Genomic DNA, 16137 nt, shown 5'->3' with positions numbered 1-16137 from the left:
TTGCTTCGCAAGGAAATACGGGTGTTACTCCGCAAACAGCGGGTGTCGTTGCGGGCGGTGGCTTGGATCGTGGGCCTATTGTCCGCTTCTGTCCAAGCAATTTTTCCGGCGCCCCTGCATTACAGGGCACTTCAGAGATTGAAGACCAGACATCTTGCAGAGGGCTTGTCTTATGCGGATCAGATTCCGTTGTCGGAGGACGCTCGCGAGGAACTGCTGTGGTGGCTGCTACATGTCCAGGAATGGAATGGAAGAACGATCTTCAATTCCAAACCAGATTTGATTATCGAATCGGACGCCAGCCTGAACGGCTGGGGTGTCAGCTGCGGGTCATCCACCCAAGGAGGGAAATGGTAGTCAGGAGTCTCAGTTGCACATCAACTGTCTGGAACTTCTGGCGGGTTCGTTTGCCCTCAAGAGCTTTGCTGCTCACAGGAGGGATTGTTGTATACTACTCCGGATGGACAACATCTTGGCAGTCCAGTATATCAATCGCCTGGGGGGCACAAAATCGTTAGCCCTGGCGGAATTGGCGAATGATTTTTGTCTCTTTTGCCTGGAAAGGAACATTGTCATCCAGGTGGAGTATCTCCCGGGAATATCCAATTCGGTGGCGGATTGGAATTCCAGACATCTGGTGGACGGCAGCGATTGGCGTCTTCACCGTCCATTTTTCAGGCCATTCAGGTACTATGGGGTCCACTGCTTCTGGACCTGTTTGCAACGAGGCTCAATCGCCAGTTGCCCCGGTTTTTCAGTTGGAGACCGGATCCGGAAGCAACGGATGCCTTCCTTCAAATCTGACCTCAGGGAACGTTATACGCGTTTCCCCCGTTTGCACTCATACCCAGGGTGCTTTGGTACACTATTTCGCAAAGATCGACGTTTGTTCTAATCACCCCGTGGTGGCCAACCCAGTCATGGTTTCCTCAGGTTCTGGGGATGACCGTAGACTATCCGAGGATATGTCCGTTGTTCCCTTCGGCTCTGTCGGGATCAACAGGAGAATTTCATCCACTGATACTGTCGGGGCAATTACCGTTAGTGGCTTGGCTGATATCAGGTCAGCCGATCTCGATTGCGACATTTTACTGACAGCTAGAGACCTCATTTGCGAGGCATGGGCTCCAGGTACCAGATTGGATTACTGATCTGCCTGGGGATTATGGATTCATTGGTGCTCACAACGGCAAATGGATCCCGTTCATGCCCCTGTGTCTGGAATCTAAAAATTTTTGTCGGAAGCCTTTCAGGATGGCAAGGCATATAGAACTATTAATGTGTACAGGTCAGCCATTTCCGCTCAGCATGTCCCCATAGATGGGGTGGCGGTAGGTCAACATACTTTGGTTTGTCTCCTCAGGGGGATACATTTTAAACGTCCTCCGGGTCCGCGTTATGTGTCCACGTGGGATGTATCGTTGATTCTCAATTTGTTCTCAACGTGGGAGGACAACAATGTCTTGTTGTTAAAATGTTTGTCCTTCAAACTGACTATGTTATTATGTCTGGTGTCCATTAAACGCGTTTCCGACGTACGGGCATTGGACATTTCGAGGAGACAGTTTACTCCTCAGAGTGTTCAATTTACCATCGCTAGACGTACTAAGACGGATTTACATTCTGTGTTTTATCCAGTTTTTTCCTCTTATCCTAAACTTTGTGTAGCGCATTGTTTAAAGGCCTATGAGCTTAAAACAGCGGCGGTTAGGTCTCCGCGGTTTTCTCAATTGTTAATTTAGTTTTGCCCTCCCCATCGCCCGGTCTCTTCTCCGCCGTTGGCTCGATGGGTTAAACAAGTTATGGCTTTGGCGGGTGTCGATGTCTCGTTTTTTTCTGCGCATTCGTCTAGAGGTGCCATGGCTATCAAGATGACGCAGTCGGGAGGCTCGCTTTCGGACGTTTTGAAGGCGGCGGACTGGTCATCGGAGGCTACGTTTCGACGATTTTATTTTATACCGGAAAGTCATGTATCTATGTCATGATTATGTATGCTTTGAACTTGCAATGATATGAGCCTCCTGTATGCCATAAAATTTAGGATTTTCCTAGTGTAGTGACGGAAAATATAGATTTTATAAAGACAGGAGGCGAGTATCATCCCTCCCTTCTTCTTGTTGTTGTTTTTATTGTGTTATTATTTTTCCCATCCCTCTTATTTCTAGGTTATTGAGATATCTGTTTAACGGATGGTGAGTGGCGGATCGGTTCTGCGTTCGTTGGGTTCCTGTTCCGTTTCATGGACGGTGATTTCAAGTTTCGGTCCTAGATGATCGGTTCCGGGTTGCTCCGTGGTGATGCGGTCTTTATGGGTTCCGGAGGTCGTAGTTCTGTGGTGTTCCGGTTTCCATGGGATTAGGAGCGTCAAAAAAGAAGAGGAGGTGGAGCCTCAATGTGGTTTTATGGAGCAAGTTCGGTTATCATTGGTTGACATATGGAAGGGGGTGCAGTCAGGTTGCTAGGTGACCTGCATCTTTTTTCTTCCAGTATTGTATGAATAAATGCATCTTTTTCTTTCTGCTATTGAGCTTATTAAAGAAAGATAATGCAATGATACTCGCCTCATGTCTTTATAAAATCTATATTTTCCGTCACTACACTAGGAAAATCCTACATTTTTTAACTCTAAATCTATAGAATGGGCCAAGATCAAAGGTTATCACATTCACATATTAGATAGTAACTAACTGATCAGTGGGGGGGGTCTGATTACAAGAAGAGTCCCATGTCCCCTTTGTGAATGGAGCTGCAGTGCGCATGTGCGGCCTCAGCTTCATTCCCTGTCTATAGGAATTCTGAGGATACCTCAGTGTTGTACTCGGCTATGCTCGGAGGTCCTATAGAGAGTGAATGAGGCAGAGGCTGAGCATGTTCACTGTAGCTGAATTCACTCAGGGGACAAGGGACCTCCATTTTTGTAATCAGAGGAAAATCAGATATCACCTATCCCAGTGTTTTCCAAAAAGTATGCCAAAACTACAACTTTGGAAAACATTGACCCTTCCTGTGGATAGGTGATAACAAAGAACAAAAGAAGTTACATTTTTTTGGGGACTGGGGAATGACAAACTGGTTAATGATTCATAGAGAAGAAGTAATAAGTACACTCACCACAAATGCTGCTTCATCTAGGCGTTTATTGGAAGTCCATAAAACAACAGTGCAGGGAGGTTGCGGGGAAGGAGGTGAACGGAGTTCACCTCCTTCCCCGCAACCTCCCTGCACTGTGTTGTTTTATGGACTTCCAATAAACGCCTAGACGAAGCAGCATTTGTGGTGAGTGCACTTATTACTTCTTCTCTATGAATCGTTTTGCTGGACTGTACCTTCAATACTTAATGAGTTTGCACCGCTACCACGCTGCTGTTGCATCTATACTGCATAAGTGATCCTATTAAACAGACATCCTACAGGTGTGCACATCGGTATTGCCAGGCTGCCTTTCTTCTCTATACTACCAAACTGGTTAATGCACTGTTCTCTTGTATAGGTGGTAATGCAATTGCACCAAAATGAGGTGAGAAAAAGGAAGAAGTGTTAAGAACAATTGTCCCAAGAAGAATCACTTTTTGGCATGAAGCATGCATACAAACTTACTCCTAGCACCCATATGAGCAATGCCACAATGATTCGCATACGCTAGTGCTAGATTAGTTGAGATTTGGTTGGCATGCCACAGTGGAACAGTGAGTCAGGCAGCAAAACAAAAAGCGCAGGGGGAGGGGAAAGAGATGGCACAAAGGGGCACTTAGCAGCCAAAATAACAAAACAAAAAAAAAAAAAATGGTACCTCATCATCATAACCCCCCTCCTCTGACTCAATAACAAAAGTCCCTATGTGAGGGATCGCCACCTCCACAACTCGCTGGCTAGGAGCTGTTGGGACTGGGGTGTTAACAGTGGGCTGCAGAGAAAGACATTATTGGAATACACAGTTAGCTATGTTAACAGAGTAACACCCTGAGATATTCAGCTCTATGATACTCAGAGAATATTAAATATAATGAATGACAATATATTTTATAGATTTCGGCAAGACTGTAACAAGATTTTACTATTAAAAGGAAGTAGATTTCTTCCAGAAACAGCGCCACTCGTGTCTATGGTTTCCAACTGCTATTGCAACTATGCAGCCCTATATTATTAAACGTTTTCGAGCTGCAATACCAGGTGTATCCCAAAGACTAGAGAGGCATTTTCTCTTGAAGAAAGAGACCATGAGAATCGATTTGAATTCCTAAAATAGGATTAGTAATGGTTATCTCATGCCATGGCACAAAAAAAAAACAGGGAATAATATCATGACTAATAGAGAAGACAGAGATAACACAGGCAGTAAAATTAGCATCCACCCAGAATATTTTGTGCATGTGCTGTCACCATTAACAACAATTAATATTCTAGCTGATCAGCCGAAAGAATGAACGTGCTCATTCTTTTGGCCTCGTATGGAATTTGAATTTCTGCAGCAGAAATTTCTCCCGCGTAAATTCAGTAGTGTGCAAAAAAAAAAAAATTAAAAAAAATTAGAGGCTGCAGCAACAGAAATTCCATAGTGAAAATGTGCCCTCACTTTGGCTGATCCGACTCTGGTATTGCAACAAAGTCCCATTTGCACCAGGAGAAGCCATAATTTTACGAGAAGTTACAGGGGTGGTGAACCCTTTTGCTCTAGGTGTTAGTGAAGGTCCCAGAGGTTAGACTCTTACAGGCCAATCTTTGTGGCAATATATAATCTTAAGTTTTTCTAATGCATATAATTCTATTATGGCTATAGGAACCTATAACCTTAATCCACTCAAATGGTGAAGATGCAGAACACTTGCCTTGTAGGGTAAAAAATTAGATTTTTATGCTTACAGTAAAATCTCTTTCTCGGAGGATCCATTGGGGGACACAGATACCATGGGTATATGCTGCCACCTCTAGGAGGCTGACACTAGGCAACAAAAAGAAAGTCGGCCCCTCCCAGCAGAATATACCTTGCCTACAAACTCTGAGCTATCAGTTTAGCCCCAATGCGGTAGGAGAGGACCGACAGGGAAAAAAAAAAAACAGTAACTGTCCGAGGAAACCACAGACAAAAAAATAACCGAACCAACCTTTGGACAGGCAACCGAACCAAGGACACCAGAACAAATGGGTGGGTACTGTGTCCCCCTTTGGATCTTCCGAGAGAAAGATTTTACGTTAAGCATAAAAATCTACTTTTCTCGTTCGGCTCCATTAGGGGACACAGAGACCGTGGGACGTACCCAAGCAGTCCCCTTGGTGGGAGAGAACCCAAGATACTCAGGTGGAAGGCTGGGCCACAGCCGCCTGCAACACCTTGCGACCCAAACTAGCGTTACTGGATGAAAAAAGAGTGCAACTGGTAAAATTTTGTAAAAGTGTGCAAGGACGACCAGGTGGCTGCCTTACAGACTTGAAAGGCTGAAGCCCTGTAGCGGAGAGCCCAAGAGGCCTCGACGGAAGAGTGGATTCAGCTGAGACCCGGAAGCCGTAAGCTACCGAGATGGCAGAATGGATGCACCGCTAAATGGTCGCCTTCGAAGCAGGAAATCCCTTACGACGACCCTCCGTAAGCACAAAGAAAGAGTCACACTGACGAACGGATGAAGTGACCGAAAGGTAAATCCGAATGGCCCCTACCACGTAAAGACCATGAAGCAACCGTTCCCTGGGATGGGACGGAGCTGGGCAAAAGGACGGGAGGACGATATGCTCATTTAGGTGAAAGGCGGAGACCACCTTAGGAAAAAAAGGATGGGACCGGACGGAAAACAACTTTGTCCTGGTGCAAGACCAGGTAGGGGGAACGGCAGGAGAGAGCCGTCTGCTCCGAAACTCTCCTAATAGAAGTGACCGCAATGAGGAAGGGTACCTTTCAGGAAAGGACAAGAAGAGAAACGTCCCGGAGAGGTTCAAAGGAAGTACCCTGCAAAGCACTGAGAACCAGATTCAGATCCCATGGAGGAGTAGGGGATATGTACGGTGGAGCCGCATGAGCTACACCCTGCAGAAAAGTGCGGATGCGAGGGTCAGACGCCAGGGGCGCTGAAAGAGAATGGAGATAGCCGACACCTGACCTTTAAGGGAACTGAGATCCAAGCGTTGTTCCAGCCCAGACTGCAAAATGGAAAGAAGGCGTGGCAGGGATGTCCTCCACTTTGAGTTTCCTCAGGACCCTGGGAAGTAGAGGAAGAGGAGGGAAGAGATAGGGGAGGACAAAGTGCGGCCAGGGGATCACTAATTCGTCTATGGCTAGGGCCAGAGGATCTCGGGACTTTGCAACAAAGCAAGGAACTTTCTGGTTGTGGCGAGACGCGAAGAGGTCCACGTCCGGAATGCCCCAGAGGTTGCAGATCTCTTTGGACACCGAAGCAGAAGCAAAAGCAGGAAGCAAGGATGAACCCGCCACTTCAAAAGCGAACTTGGCCAGATTCTCAATCCTCTTGTCTGCCGGGTCCTTAAAGGATGCTGCATCAGTCAATGGTAGAGTAGTAGATTTCGACAGACAGGAAACGGGAGGATCCACAGCCGGCAGTGATGTCCATTTTGCAATAAGGTCCTGGGCAAAGGGAAACTGCACCTGAACCTTCTTAGTCCCGTGAAAGCGTTTTTTCTGTATGCTTCCAAGCCATTTCTAGTAAGGTGTCAAATTCAGCATGAGAGCTGAATACCTTAGGAGAGCAGGGAGCGATGAAAGGAAACTTCTGGAGCTGGGTCCGAAGTTTTGGGGTCCTCTAGGGGAAAGGTGTCCCTGATGGCTGACACCAAGCTGTCCACCATGTACCAGGAGAGCAACCCCTACAGCAGTGGCGCTTCCGGGGGTCCAGGGAGGAAGAGTGAGACCCAGTATTCCGGAGAAGAGCCAGAAACAAGGATCAGGGGAAGGGGAGCGAGCCTCTCCGGAGGTCTGGCGTAAGGAAGATCTCTCCGATGCAGTCATCTTGGAATGCGCCAGTTCGGAAATAGACAGAGGGGTAGTAAACCCATTTTGGAGGGGGGGGGGGGGGGGGGGGACACAATGGGAGGAAGAACCTGGAGGGCTGGGGCGTGCAGTGGTGCAGGCAGGACAGGTGGTTTCAACAGAACAACCAGGCAGTTTAGTTTTGCAGCCCACACAAGAGTAATAAGTGACCAAGGCCGCTGTGACCTGTCTGGAGGGGGTGGTTGGGTCTGGGTTCTGAAATAGGTGCAAGCAAAAAGGAAGATAGAAAAAGAAAATGGAGCAGTCTCACCCGGTTTCTGTGTCCCACAGATGAAGAGGAGAAGCAGACTGTAGTGTGAAGAGCACTCTGTCCAGGAGAGAGAGAGAGAGAGAGAGCGAGAGAGGGGAGGGCTAAGCCTAAAGAAAAGGGGGGCAGAGCCAGATCCAGCCTGTCCCTCATTGGAGGGAGGCACACAGAAATGCCCCATGCAGCACATGCACCGCACTGAAAGGAGTTAATGACCTCCCAGTGTGAGCGCTGAAAGGTAATAGGATGTGGTGAGAAGGTAATAGGATGTGGTGAGAAGGGGGGCGGGACCCCTGCCGATATGCCTGGCTGGCGGTGAGTGGGCGGAGCTAAATGCAGCCATAAGGCCTCAATTAGTGACCCCCTGCACTTTGGTCGCCTCACACGTGGAGGAGGCCGAAAGTGAACGTAAACTGCCGGCCGACAGGAAGGGGCACATAGATTGAAGGTAGAGGTGGCAAGCGCACCGCTCGCTTATACAAGAGGAACTGTGGGCTGTGGGGCTCTGAAAAATGCACCTGGATAAAGAGATCTGGCCCCGGAAACTGACAGAGCACCCCAGACTTCAGGATGGCAGAGAAGGGGAAACCGGTCCCTGGAACATGGGGTTTGAAGGAGTGGGCGCAAAAGAGCGGGACTACAGAGGTTGATAACCACAATAAAAGGCCCCAGAAAAAAGAGGGGGAAGGGGGGGGGGGGGGGGGGGACACTCACCCTTGTCCCTACCAAAGTCTTCAGCCAGCTATTAAGCACCTGCATCATTCATGCCAAGCTGAAAGCTGAGACAGCAAGAGGAGCAGGGAAGGTTTGTGTGTGTGGGGGGGGACCGACCAGGACCCAAGGTACAACCCCAGGTGCTGACCGGTGGCGAGAAGCAGTTGACAGTGCATAACTCTATGCCTGTGCCCCTTCTTCACAAATGGGGGAACAGTGAGCGCTATGCTCCTGAAACCCCACCTAAAAAGAGAGAAAACAATCTACATACACATCCCTAGACTAAAAAATAAGAAAGTAAAAGACCAGGTCTGGAGAACTCAAGACCTGTGTCTGCCTCCTACGGACACTAACATAAAACTGATAGCTCCGAGTCTGTAGGCGGGTATATCCTGTTGGGAGGGGCAGACTTTCTTTTTGTTGCCTAGTGTCAGCCTCCTAGTGGCAGCAGCATATACCCACGGTCTCTCTGTCCCCCAATGAAGCCGAACGAGAAAAGTAATTTCTTAACCCTGTAGAGCATCTGATTTATTAGTAAGGGATAAGATTAATGGTGAACTTACATTTTTCTTTCATGTCCCTGCTATAGCAAACCAGTTCTAAAGTAGCTTATCAAACAACTCTCTATATATCCTTCCTGGACCACAGTAACTTCAACTGAGGTGAAATGGAACACTGGGTCAACTATGGATATGAATTACCAGGTTCTGAGTCAGGGTTCACATGGCAGAATGTTAGTCCAGAAATAGCGAGCGCTGGCACAACATTCCGGCGCTAGAACCGCTCAGAAAGAAGCCGTCTCCATAGACGGCAATGCATATTCGAACCAATTTTGGAGAAAGAGTTGAGTTGTCTCTGTTTCTGTGAAGGCCAGATTTGTAGCAGATGTTTCCGCCATGGAAATTTTGCGTGTCCAAGATGCAGCAGAAACCTATTTAACTCCTTGGGGACGGAGGGTTTTCCAGTTTTTGCATTCGTTTTTTCCTCCTTACCTTTTAAAAATCCTAACTCTTTCAATTTTGCAGCTAAAAATCCATATGATGGCTTATTTTTTGCGCCACCAATTCTACTTTGTAATGACATCAGTCATTTTACCGAAAAATCTACGGCAAAACTGAAAAAAAAAATCATTATGCGACAAAATTGAAGAAAAAAATGCCATTTTGTAACTTTTGGGGGCTTCCGTTTCTACGCAGTACATTTTATGGTAAAAATGACACCTTCTCTTTATTCTGTAGGTCCATACGATTAAAATGATCCCCTACTTATATAGGTATGATTTTTTCCAGAAGTACGGCAAAATCAAAACGGCATGCAGGAAAATTTATACGTTTAAAATTGTCATCTTCTGAGCCCTATAACTTTTTTATTTTTATGCATATGGGGTGATATGAGGGCTCATTTTTTGCGCTGTGATCTGAAGTTTTTAGCGGTACCATTTAGGTATTGATCGGACTTTTTGATCACTTTTTATTCATTTTATCATGACATAAAAAGTGACCAAAAAAGACGCAATTTTGGAATTTTTTTGCACGTACGCCATTAACTGTGCCATGACTAAGGGTCTTGTTACCTGAAACGCGTAGGCTTACGCTCTGTCCTGTTCATGTATCTGCTTTTATGCCAATAAACACTATTGCAACGGACATCGAGTGCTGGACGTTCTCTCTTGTTTGCTGTATTGGGCGGTTGCGCTTCCGCCAGTCTGTGCACACCTGTGTCCAGTGAGAGGTGAGAGCTGTCTACTTACCGGCCTACGCCATTGACTGTGCGGTTTAATTTTTATAATTCGGACATTTCCGCACACGGCAATACCACGTTTATTTTTATTTACACAGGTTTTTTTTTTTATTGGGAAAAGGGGGGTGATTCAAACTTTTATTAGGGAAGGGGTTAAATGATCTTTATTCACTTTTTTTTTCAACGTTCTAGCTCCCATAGGGGGCTATAACGCCGCACACACTGATCTTTTACATTGATCAATGGTTTCTCATAGGAAACCATTGATCAATGATTCTGCCGCTTGACTGCTCATGCCTGGATCTCAGGCACTGAGCAGTCATGCGGCGATCGGACAGCATGGAGGCAGGTAGGGACCCTCCTGCTGTCTTTACAGCTGTTTGGGATGCTGCAAATTCATCGCGGCGATCCCAAACAGCCCCCTGAGCTAACTGGCAGTGCTTCACTTTCACTTTAGATGCGCCGTTCAACTTTGAACGCAGTGTCTAAAGGCTTAATAGCGTGCAGCAGCGCGATCAGTGCCGTGCGCGTTATAGAAAGGTAGTGGGCTGAGGGCTTATAGATACGCCCTCCGTCCCCAAGGAGTTAAAACAATAGGACTCTGCTACAACAGAATATTTCTGCAGGATTACGCTCAGAAATTCCGCCGCCTGAAAAAGGTCTTAGAGGATTTCCTTAGCACGATATAAGAGACACACTGTAGTTTAACCTATCTGTTTAAGAGTATAGGTACAAGAATTAAAGTTTGAGATCAACCACTGTTTATCCTCACAGGGCTTCTTCTTATAGGTCAATAAAAAAAAAAAAAATGTCAAGGCCTGTCTGTACTCCGAGCCCTGGAGCTGTGACCTTTATATGTTATGTTACACAGGTTTTTCAACACATCATACATGTCCTTAGTGCAAGTAACTGTTGAATATTCCTCTAACCATTTGCATGACGGCCTCAGGACCTTTGTCTTCAGACTCGGTGACTGCAAGGGTGATCGCACTAGTGGTTTCTTCCTTAATCTGTGTGGATAGATCGGCTCTGGTGGGTTGCTCCATGTACTCGGGGTCTTTCAATGGAGCTGGGGAAAGATACAAATATGAATGGTTAATACCTATCAATCTAGAAAGAATTCTACAGTAACCAATGCGGCTCATGCATACACAAAACACGACATGAAAGAAACTATCGGCACACCGGTCATGTGCTTTCCAACCAGTGTGCCTCCAGCTGTAGGCAAAACTACAACTCCCAGCATGACCGGACAGCCTTTGGCTGTCCTGGCATGCTGGTAGTTGTAGTTTTGCGAAATCTGGAGGTCCAAAGTTTGGAGAACACTGATCTAACCCAAGAATAACCCCATAGAAAACACCACTGACATGTGTAAGTCATTCTATATAGTTAGATGGCTAGATCTGCCAGTCAAGACTTTGAGGTCTTCTTTATCAGGTTTTAGTGACATACTAAAGTAATATCTCCCATTACTGAACACCGCCCTATTGCCTCTTGGGTCTAGTACCAGGAACTGATGTCGGAGGTGGCTTTAAGGTCTTCTGAGCAAGCAGCATCTTCTCTTGTTCAGCTTTTCGGAGCTGCTCCTTGTCCCACTCTTCAAGCTCCTTTTCGAACCTTCTGTTGTCTTCCTTGACAAATTCCTTTAAATCTGGTGGTAAGGTGTCCATCCCAGTAAGGACCTGACCGGTCTCTTTATCGTACTCCTCTAGAAAGACATAAAAACTTTTTCTTTTTACATGAAAGACAAACAACTGGAACCATGTGCAACAGCAATATAAAAGTAACTTCTTGGAGACAACGAGCATGATACAATATTCTACTGCAATGGGTCAGAAAAAAAAAAAAAAAAGAATACAACCAAGTAATGTCAAGTAGAACACAATAGTACAAGTTGGCTGGTTTCCGCACCACGCTGTACTCTTTGGGGGAGATTCATCAAGACCTGTGTAGAGGAAAAGTCAACCAGTTGCCCATAGCAACCAAATTGCTTCTTTCATTTTTCACAGGCCCTTTTGTAAAATGAAAGAAGCAATCTGATTGGTTGCTATTGGTAACTGCTCAACTTTCCTTTACAAAAGGTTTCGATGAATCTCCCCCCTTTATGCCACAGAGATGAAACGTTTTAGAAACTGCGCCAGAACCATTGACAAGTAGAGTCAGCCCTAACATGCATACTGCCTGCGGCATCCAAGTGGCATTACTAAGGCATAGGACTCCTCCTGTTAGATGCCAGTGTCCTTTCAGTTTCAGAATATGTGGTGGGTGCCAACATGCCAATCAACACCTTGGCTGGCATACAGGGGTAAGACACCAAAATAAAAATTTTGTCCAATTAAGTGTGGGTTCACACTGCAGTTTTCACTCCAATTTACTGTTTCCATTACATTACGTTTAAAATAGCTGTCACATAGAATCCCAAAAAGGAAAAAATAGGTACTTAAAACTTAACTTTTATTTTATTACTGGTATAAACCACCCTCACTCAAATCATGTGAATACCAACTAAGGAAAAAGCAAATAATCGTAAAACTATTCTCATAGTCCGCCTAGGACTAATAGTACCACTGACCCGTGCTCTTGGCGGTCCCAAACGTGATATTACTATGGTAAGTAATACAGGTCCTCAAGTATTAGTATATCAGAATCAATTAGATAAATCCAAAGGTTACACAAAGACAAGGAAAAAAAAAAAACACTTATAGATACATAATATACATGGAACAGATCCACAAACACATGCAGGTAAACTGTTCCTATCACTAAGAGTTGTGAGTCCTATGCATGAACCCCAGTCCCGACGCGGTTCTGCAGATGTCTGTCATTCAAATGACACCTGCTTCCTCAGGGGAATAAAGGGGGGCAAGAGTACAATAATGGATGTTACTCCTATTAAAGTGTTTTAACACTCACACACCGACACAATATATCATAAGTGGTGACTTAAGGTCAGTGGACCCCAACTCATATATAGCAATTATAGGTCAGTGGACCCCTTTATAAACAACACATGAGCGTCACAATGTCCTTCCCAGCAGTTGACAGATAATCCCATTTAGTATTTCATGTAGCCAAGGGACATAACCGCCGGGGGTGTCAGAGGGTAGACGCTATGTTTAAAGATCAGTATTTAACACGCTGCAATGGCAGCGCTCCCGTCTAGCTGCATAGAAAAATGTAGTCAACTACTGTACACTATTTTGTATGGCAAAAGAAAAAAAGTATACATTGCAAACCATTATTATTATTGTATTGACTTTTTATAATGTAAGTCAATAGGAATCAGATTTGCTGTATGGCATACATATAACACCTAAAGAATACATCTGTTTTTAGCATCTGTTAATGTATAATTTTTTTTTCCTTTTAAAGTGTAGAAAACATGTATGTTAAATGGGAACAACAACACAGTGAGAAACCCCCCTAAGTGCTCATTCACACTACGAATTTTCCAAGTGGAATTCTGCTTAGAAAATACGCTGCAGTGGCCTCCGATTATTCTTGATGAGATTCTGCTGCACTTTTTACAATACAGAATTTGCACAGCAGAAATTCAGGACCCAAGACTCCGCCGAAAGAAGAAACATGCTCATTCTTTAAGTGGAATATGCTTGGAATTGCGCTGCCGTCTATAGAGCTGGCGCATGTCCGAGCGGTCCTAGTGCTGGATTGCTTTGACTGCACCAGTTTCAGACAGAATTTTCTCCCGGAATATCTCCAGGAAGAGATCACGTAGTGTGAATCAGCCTTACAAGTTTAATCACAATTCTGCTTTACCTAGTAAAGTTGGTAAATGAGAGAGAAGCAGCAGCGTGTACAGACAAACCCCAGTAGAACAGAGGCTCCTAACTCTGGGCTAATAGGCAATTTCGGCTGTAACCTGGGTTGTGCAACCAAAGATAGCTGTGGTGCTCCCAAAAAGGGCAATCCACAAGAGTCAGTGATCGTGACCCAACAGTCACAAGAAATCCATCTCCGATTACTTTCTTGGACTATTGCAACACCACCCTTGAGAACCATACAGTGCGACACAAAGATCTTTGGTCATGCCAACCCTATTGCTGCCAAAATCACCATGTAACCTTAAAGTGGTACAAGGACGAAATAAAAAACGTATCCCCTATCCACATAATAGGGGATAAGTTTCTGATTGCGGAAGGGTTTGACCGTAGATGTTTCGTAGATGGCATTCAGTGACTGCCCGTTCAGCAAGTCACCGGCTGAGCCAGGGTATATTGTAACATCCACCACAAAACAACCTGTGAATGCCACAATGCCGACACGTGATCCTGGTCTACAGATCTTTATGTCAACATCACTGGCATCTAACAATCTGCTGAATTATCTCGAACTACTGAGACATTCCCTTCAAGAAGACTAAACCTATGTACAGAATATACTGCTTGTATCAATATATAGTAGCTATTTTTTATTTATTTTTATTTGCCCAAAGGAAAACATCCATCTCGCAGCATGTCACGAGCAAAAGATTGCTGGAATGTCAATTTGTGTTATGTTCTTCTATATTTACCCCCCCCCCCCCCCCCCCCCGGGGTCTCACAGTGTTAGTGACAGCCTGAAAAATGATTTATGGATTTCCACTGGTCAGGACTGAAAGATAAAATGGCTAAAAGGTAAAAAAAATTAAAATAAAAAAAGGAAGGTTTTGCATCATTTAGGATATTCCTTAACCTCTTCCTGCCTGTCACTAATAAGCATAAACATCACACTCATATCGTGTTCCCTAATGTAGAAGTTGCTGATTCGGCATTTAGGGGCTTTCTCAGGATGACCGTCATGATGACATCACAGCGATTCTCTGAGGAAGAGGACGGAATACAGGAAAGATCCTGTCGGTTTCCTCTCTGGATGCATCGGTATATAGAAAGTGGTAACAGTCTATCTAATAGGAGATTACCATTACTATCTGTATATGGGGAGAGAAGACAACACAAACAGCGGGGCAGATTTCCTATTAAGAATACACCAGAATTTGGACACACTTATTGCACTGAAAAAAAAATAAAAAATAAAAAAAAATGGCACACATGCTGTGCATCACATTTATGTAATTTAGACACTTTTGCGGCTTACTACCAGACATGCCTTAAAGGGGTACTCCGGTGCAGTAAACAATCCCTTATTCTAAAGATATGGTTTTAAAAGTTTTAGATTTTTGGTTAGCCATGTGAACGCGGCCTAACCAAGCGTTTCCCATTCAGGGTGCCTCCTGCTGTTGCAAAACTACAATTCCCAGCATGCCCGGACAGCCGGAGGCTGTCCGGGCATGCTGGGAGTTGTAGTACTGCAACAGCTAGAGGCACCCTGAATGGGAAACACTGATTTACACTGAAAGTATCCCTGCTTAGGAGTCCAGAAGTCAATGCAAGTTGAGACTTTTCCCTATGGAGGAAGGGCAGAAGAAACTCAACCAGGAGAGCAAGAAGATCACCATGTACACATATATACTGCTCGTAACGGTACCCAAGTCCCCGCAGCATAAGACCATCTATAGACCGCCACATTCCTTGCAGAATAAGACCACTGATAACGAAGTGAACTTCCCTGCACACAGTTTGTAAAGGAACACCAGTCTTCATTCACATACAACTGAGGTCACATGCGACCATTACCTTGTATCAAATGCTGCTCGCCGTCATTTATGTACATCAGACAGTAGGCGCTGGCATTTCTGTAACCTCCGAAGGAATCCCGCTCCAGCTCTTCCCAAGACGATTTGGTAACAGAGATGTCGTTGTATTTCATCCATCGCTTTTCATTGTGATCAAATATATAAGCCCAGTAGTGACCTGCATTGGCCTGCCCTTCATGCACCAAGACAGCGTGTAACCGGTAAGGGACCTGAGTTTAAAAAAAAAAATAAAATAAATGTAAAAAATATGAAAATTAAGAAAATGATGTCACCTAAAAAGATTGTCACCTGTACATAGAAACATTAGACAGGATTTAAAATGGGTACTCTCATTAAAAATATTTTTTTTATTAAAATAGATTATGTAAAAACAAAAATGTTTCTAATATATTTTATTTAAAAAAAAAAAAAATCATGCTATATGTGTTTTTTTTACATTTGAAAACCTGGCCACTAGGTGTCCCCCTATATGGCTCAGGATTACTTACCAACCCCCTCCTGACGTTGATCATGTTCGGACCAACACTAGCCGGGCAGCGTGGCACAGCATGGTCCGGAACGCGCGTTCACATGAATGAGGAGAGGGAGATGCAGGGGGGCGGGGATATTAAAATTTTGCGCACCGCGCGCTGTGCTCGCTCTCTGCCTGTTTCCTATACAGACAGAGCGAGCACAGCGCACGTGCGGCGCGCAAAATTTAGATATCCCCGCCTCCCTGCATCTCCCTCTCCTCATTCATTGCAGCTCATGAGCTGCAGGAGAGAGAGTGGAGACGGGCGGAAGCGAGCC

General features: G+C 45.1%; 1 protein-coding gene across 5 annotated transcripts in view; it reads right to left on the bottom strand.

The window, feature by feature from the left end:
* The window catches only part of USP25 (ubiquitin specific peptidase 25), a 149928-nt gene that overhangs the window by 28398 nt on the left and 105393 nt on the right, over positions 1–16137 (bottom strand). For 3 of the 5 annotated variants that reach the window (XM_056559404.1, XM_056559406.1, XM_056559405.1), the window contains 4 exons: positions 15329–15557; positions 11203–11403; positions 10625–10764; positions 3791–3904 (listed from right to left, as the gene is read on the bottom strand). In XM_056559404.1, coding sequence (XP_056415379.1) covers positions 3791–3904; positions 10625–10764; positions 11203–11403; positions 15329–15557 — 684 coding nt within the window. The remainder of the gene's footprint in view (positions 1–3790; positions 3905–10624; positions 10765–11202; positions 11404–15328; positions 15558–16137) is intronic. The other 2 variants (XM_056559408.1, XM_056559409.1) reach the window with 1 other exon arrangement.

The sequence above is a fragment of the Hyla sarda genome, chromosome 2 (assembly GCF_029499605.1).
Source record: "Hyla sarda isolate aHylSar1 chromosome 2, aHylSar1.hap1, whole genome shotgun sequence".
In the NCBI taxonomy this organism is placed as follows: Eukaryota; Metazoa; Chordata; class Amphibia; order Anura; family Hylidae; genus Hyla; species Hyla sarda.
The sequence above is the reverse complement of the archived record's forward strand: the minus strand, read 5'-3'. Positions and strand labels throughout refer to the sequence as shown.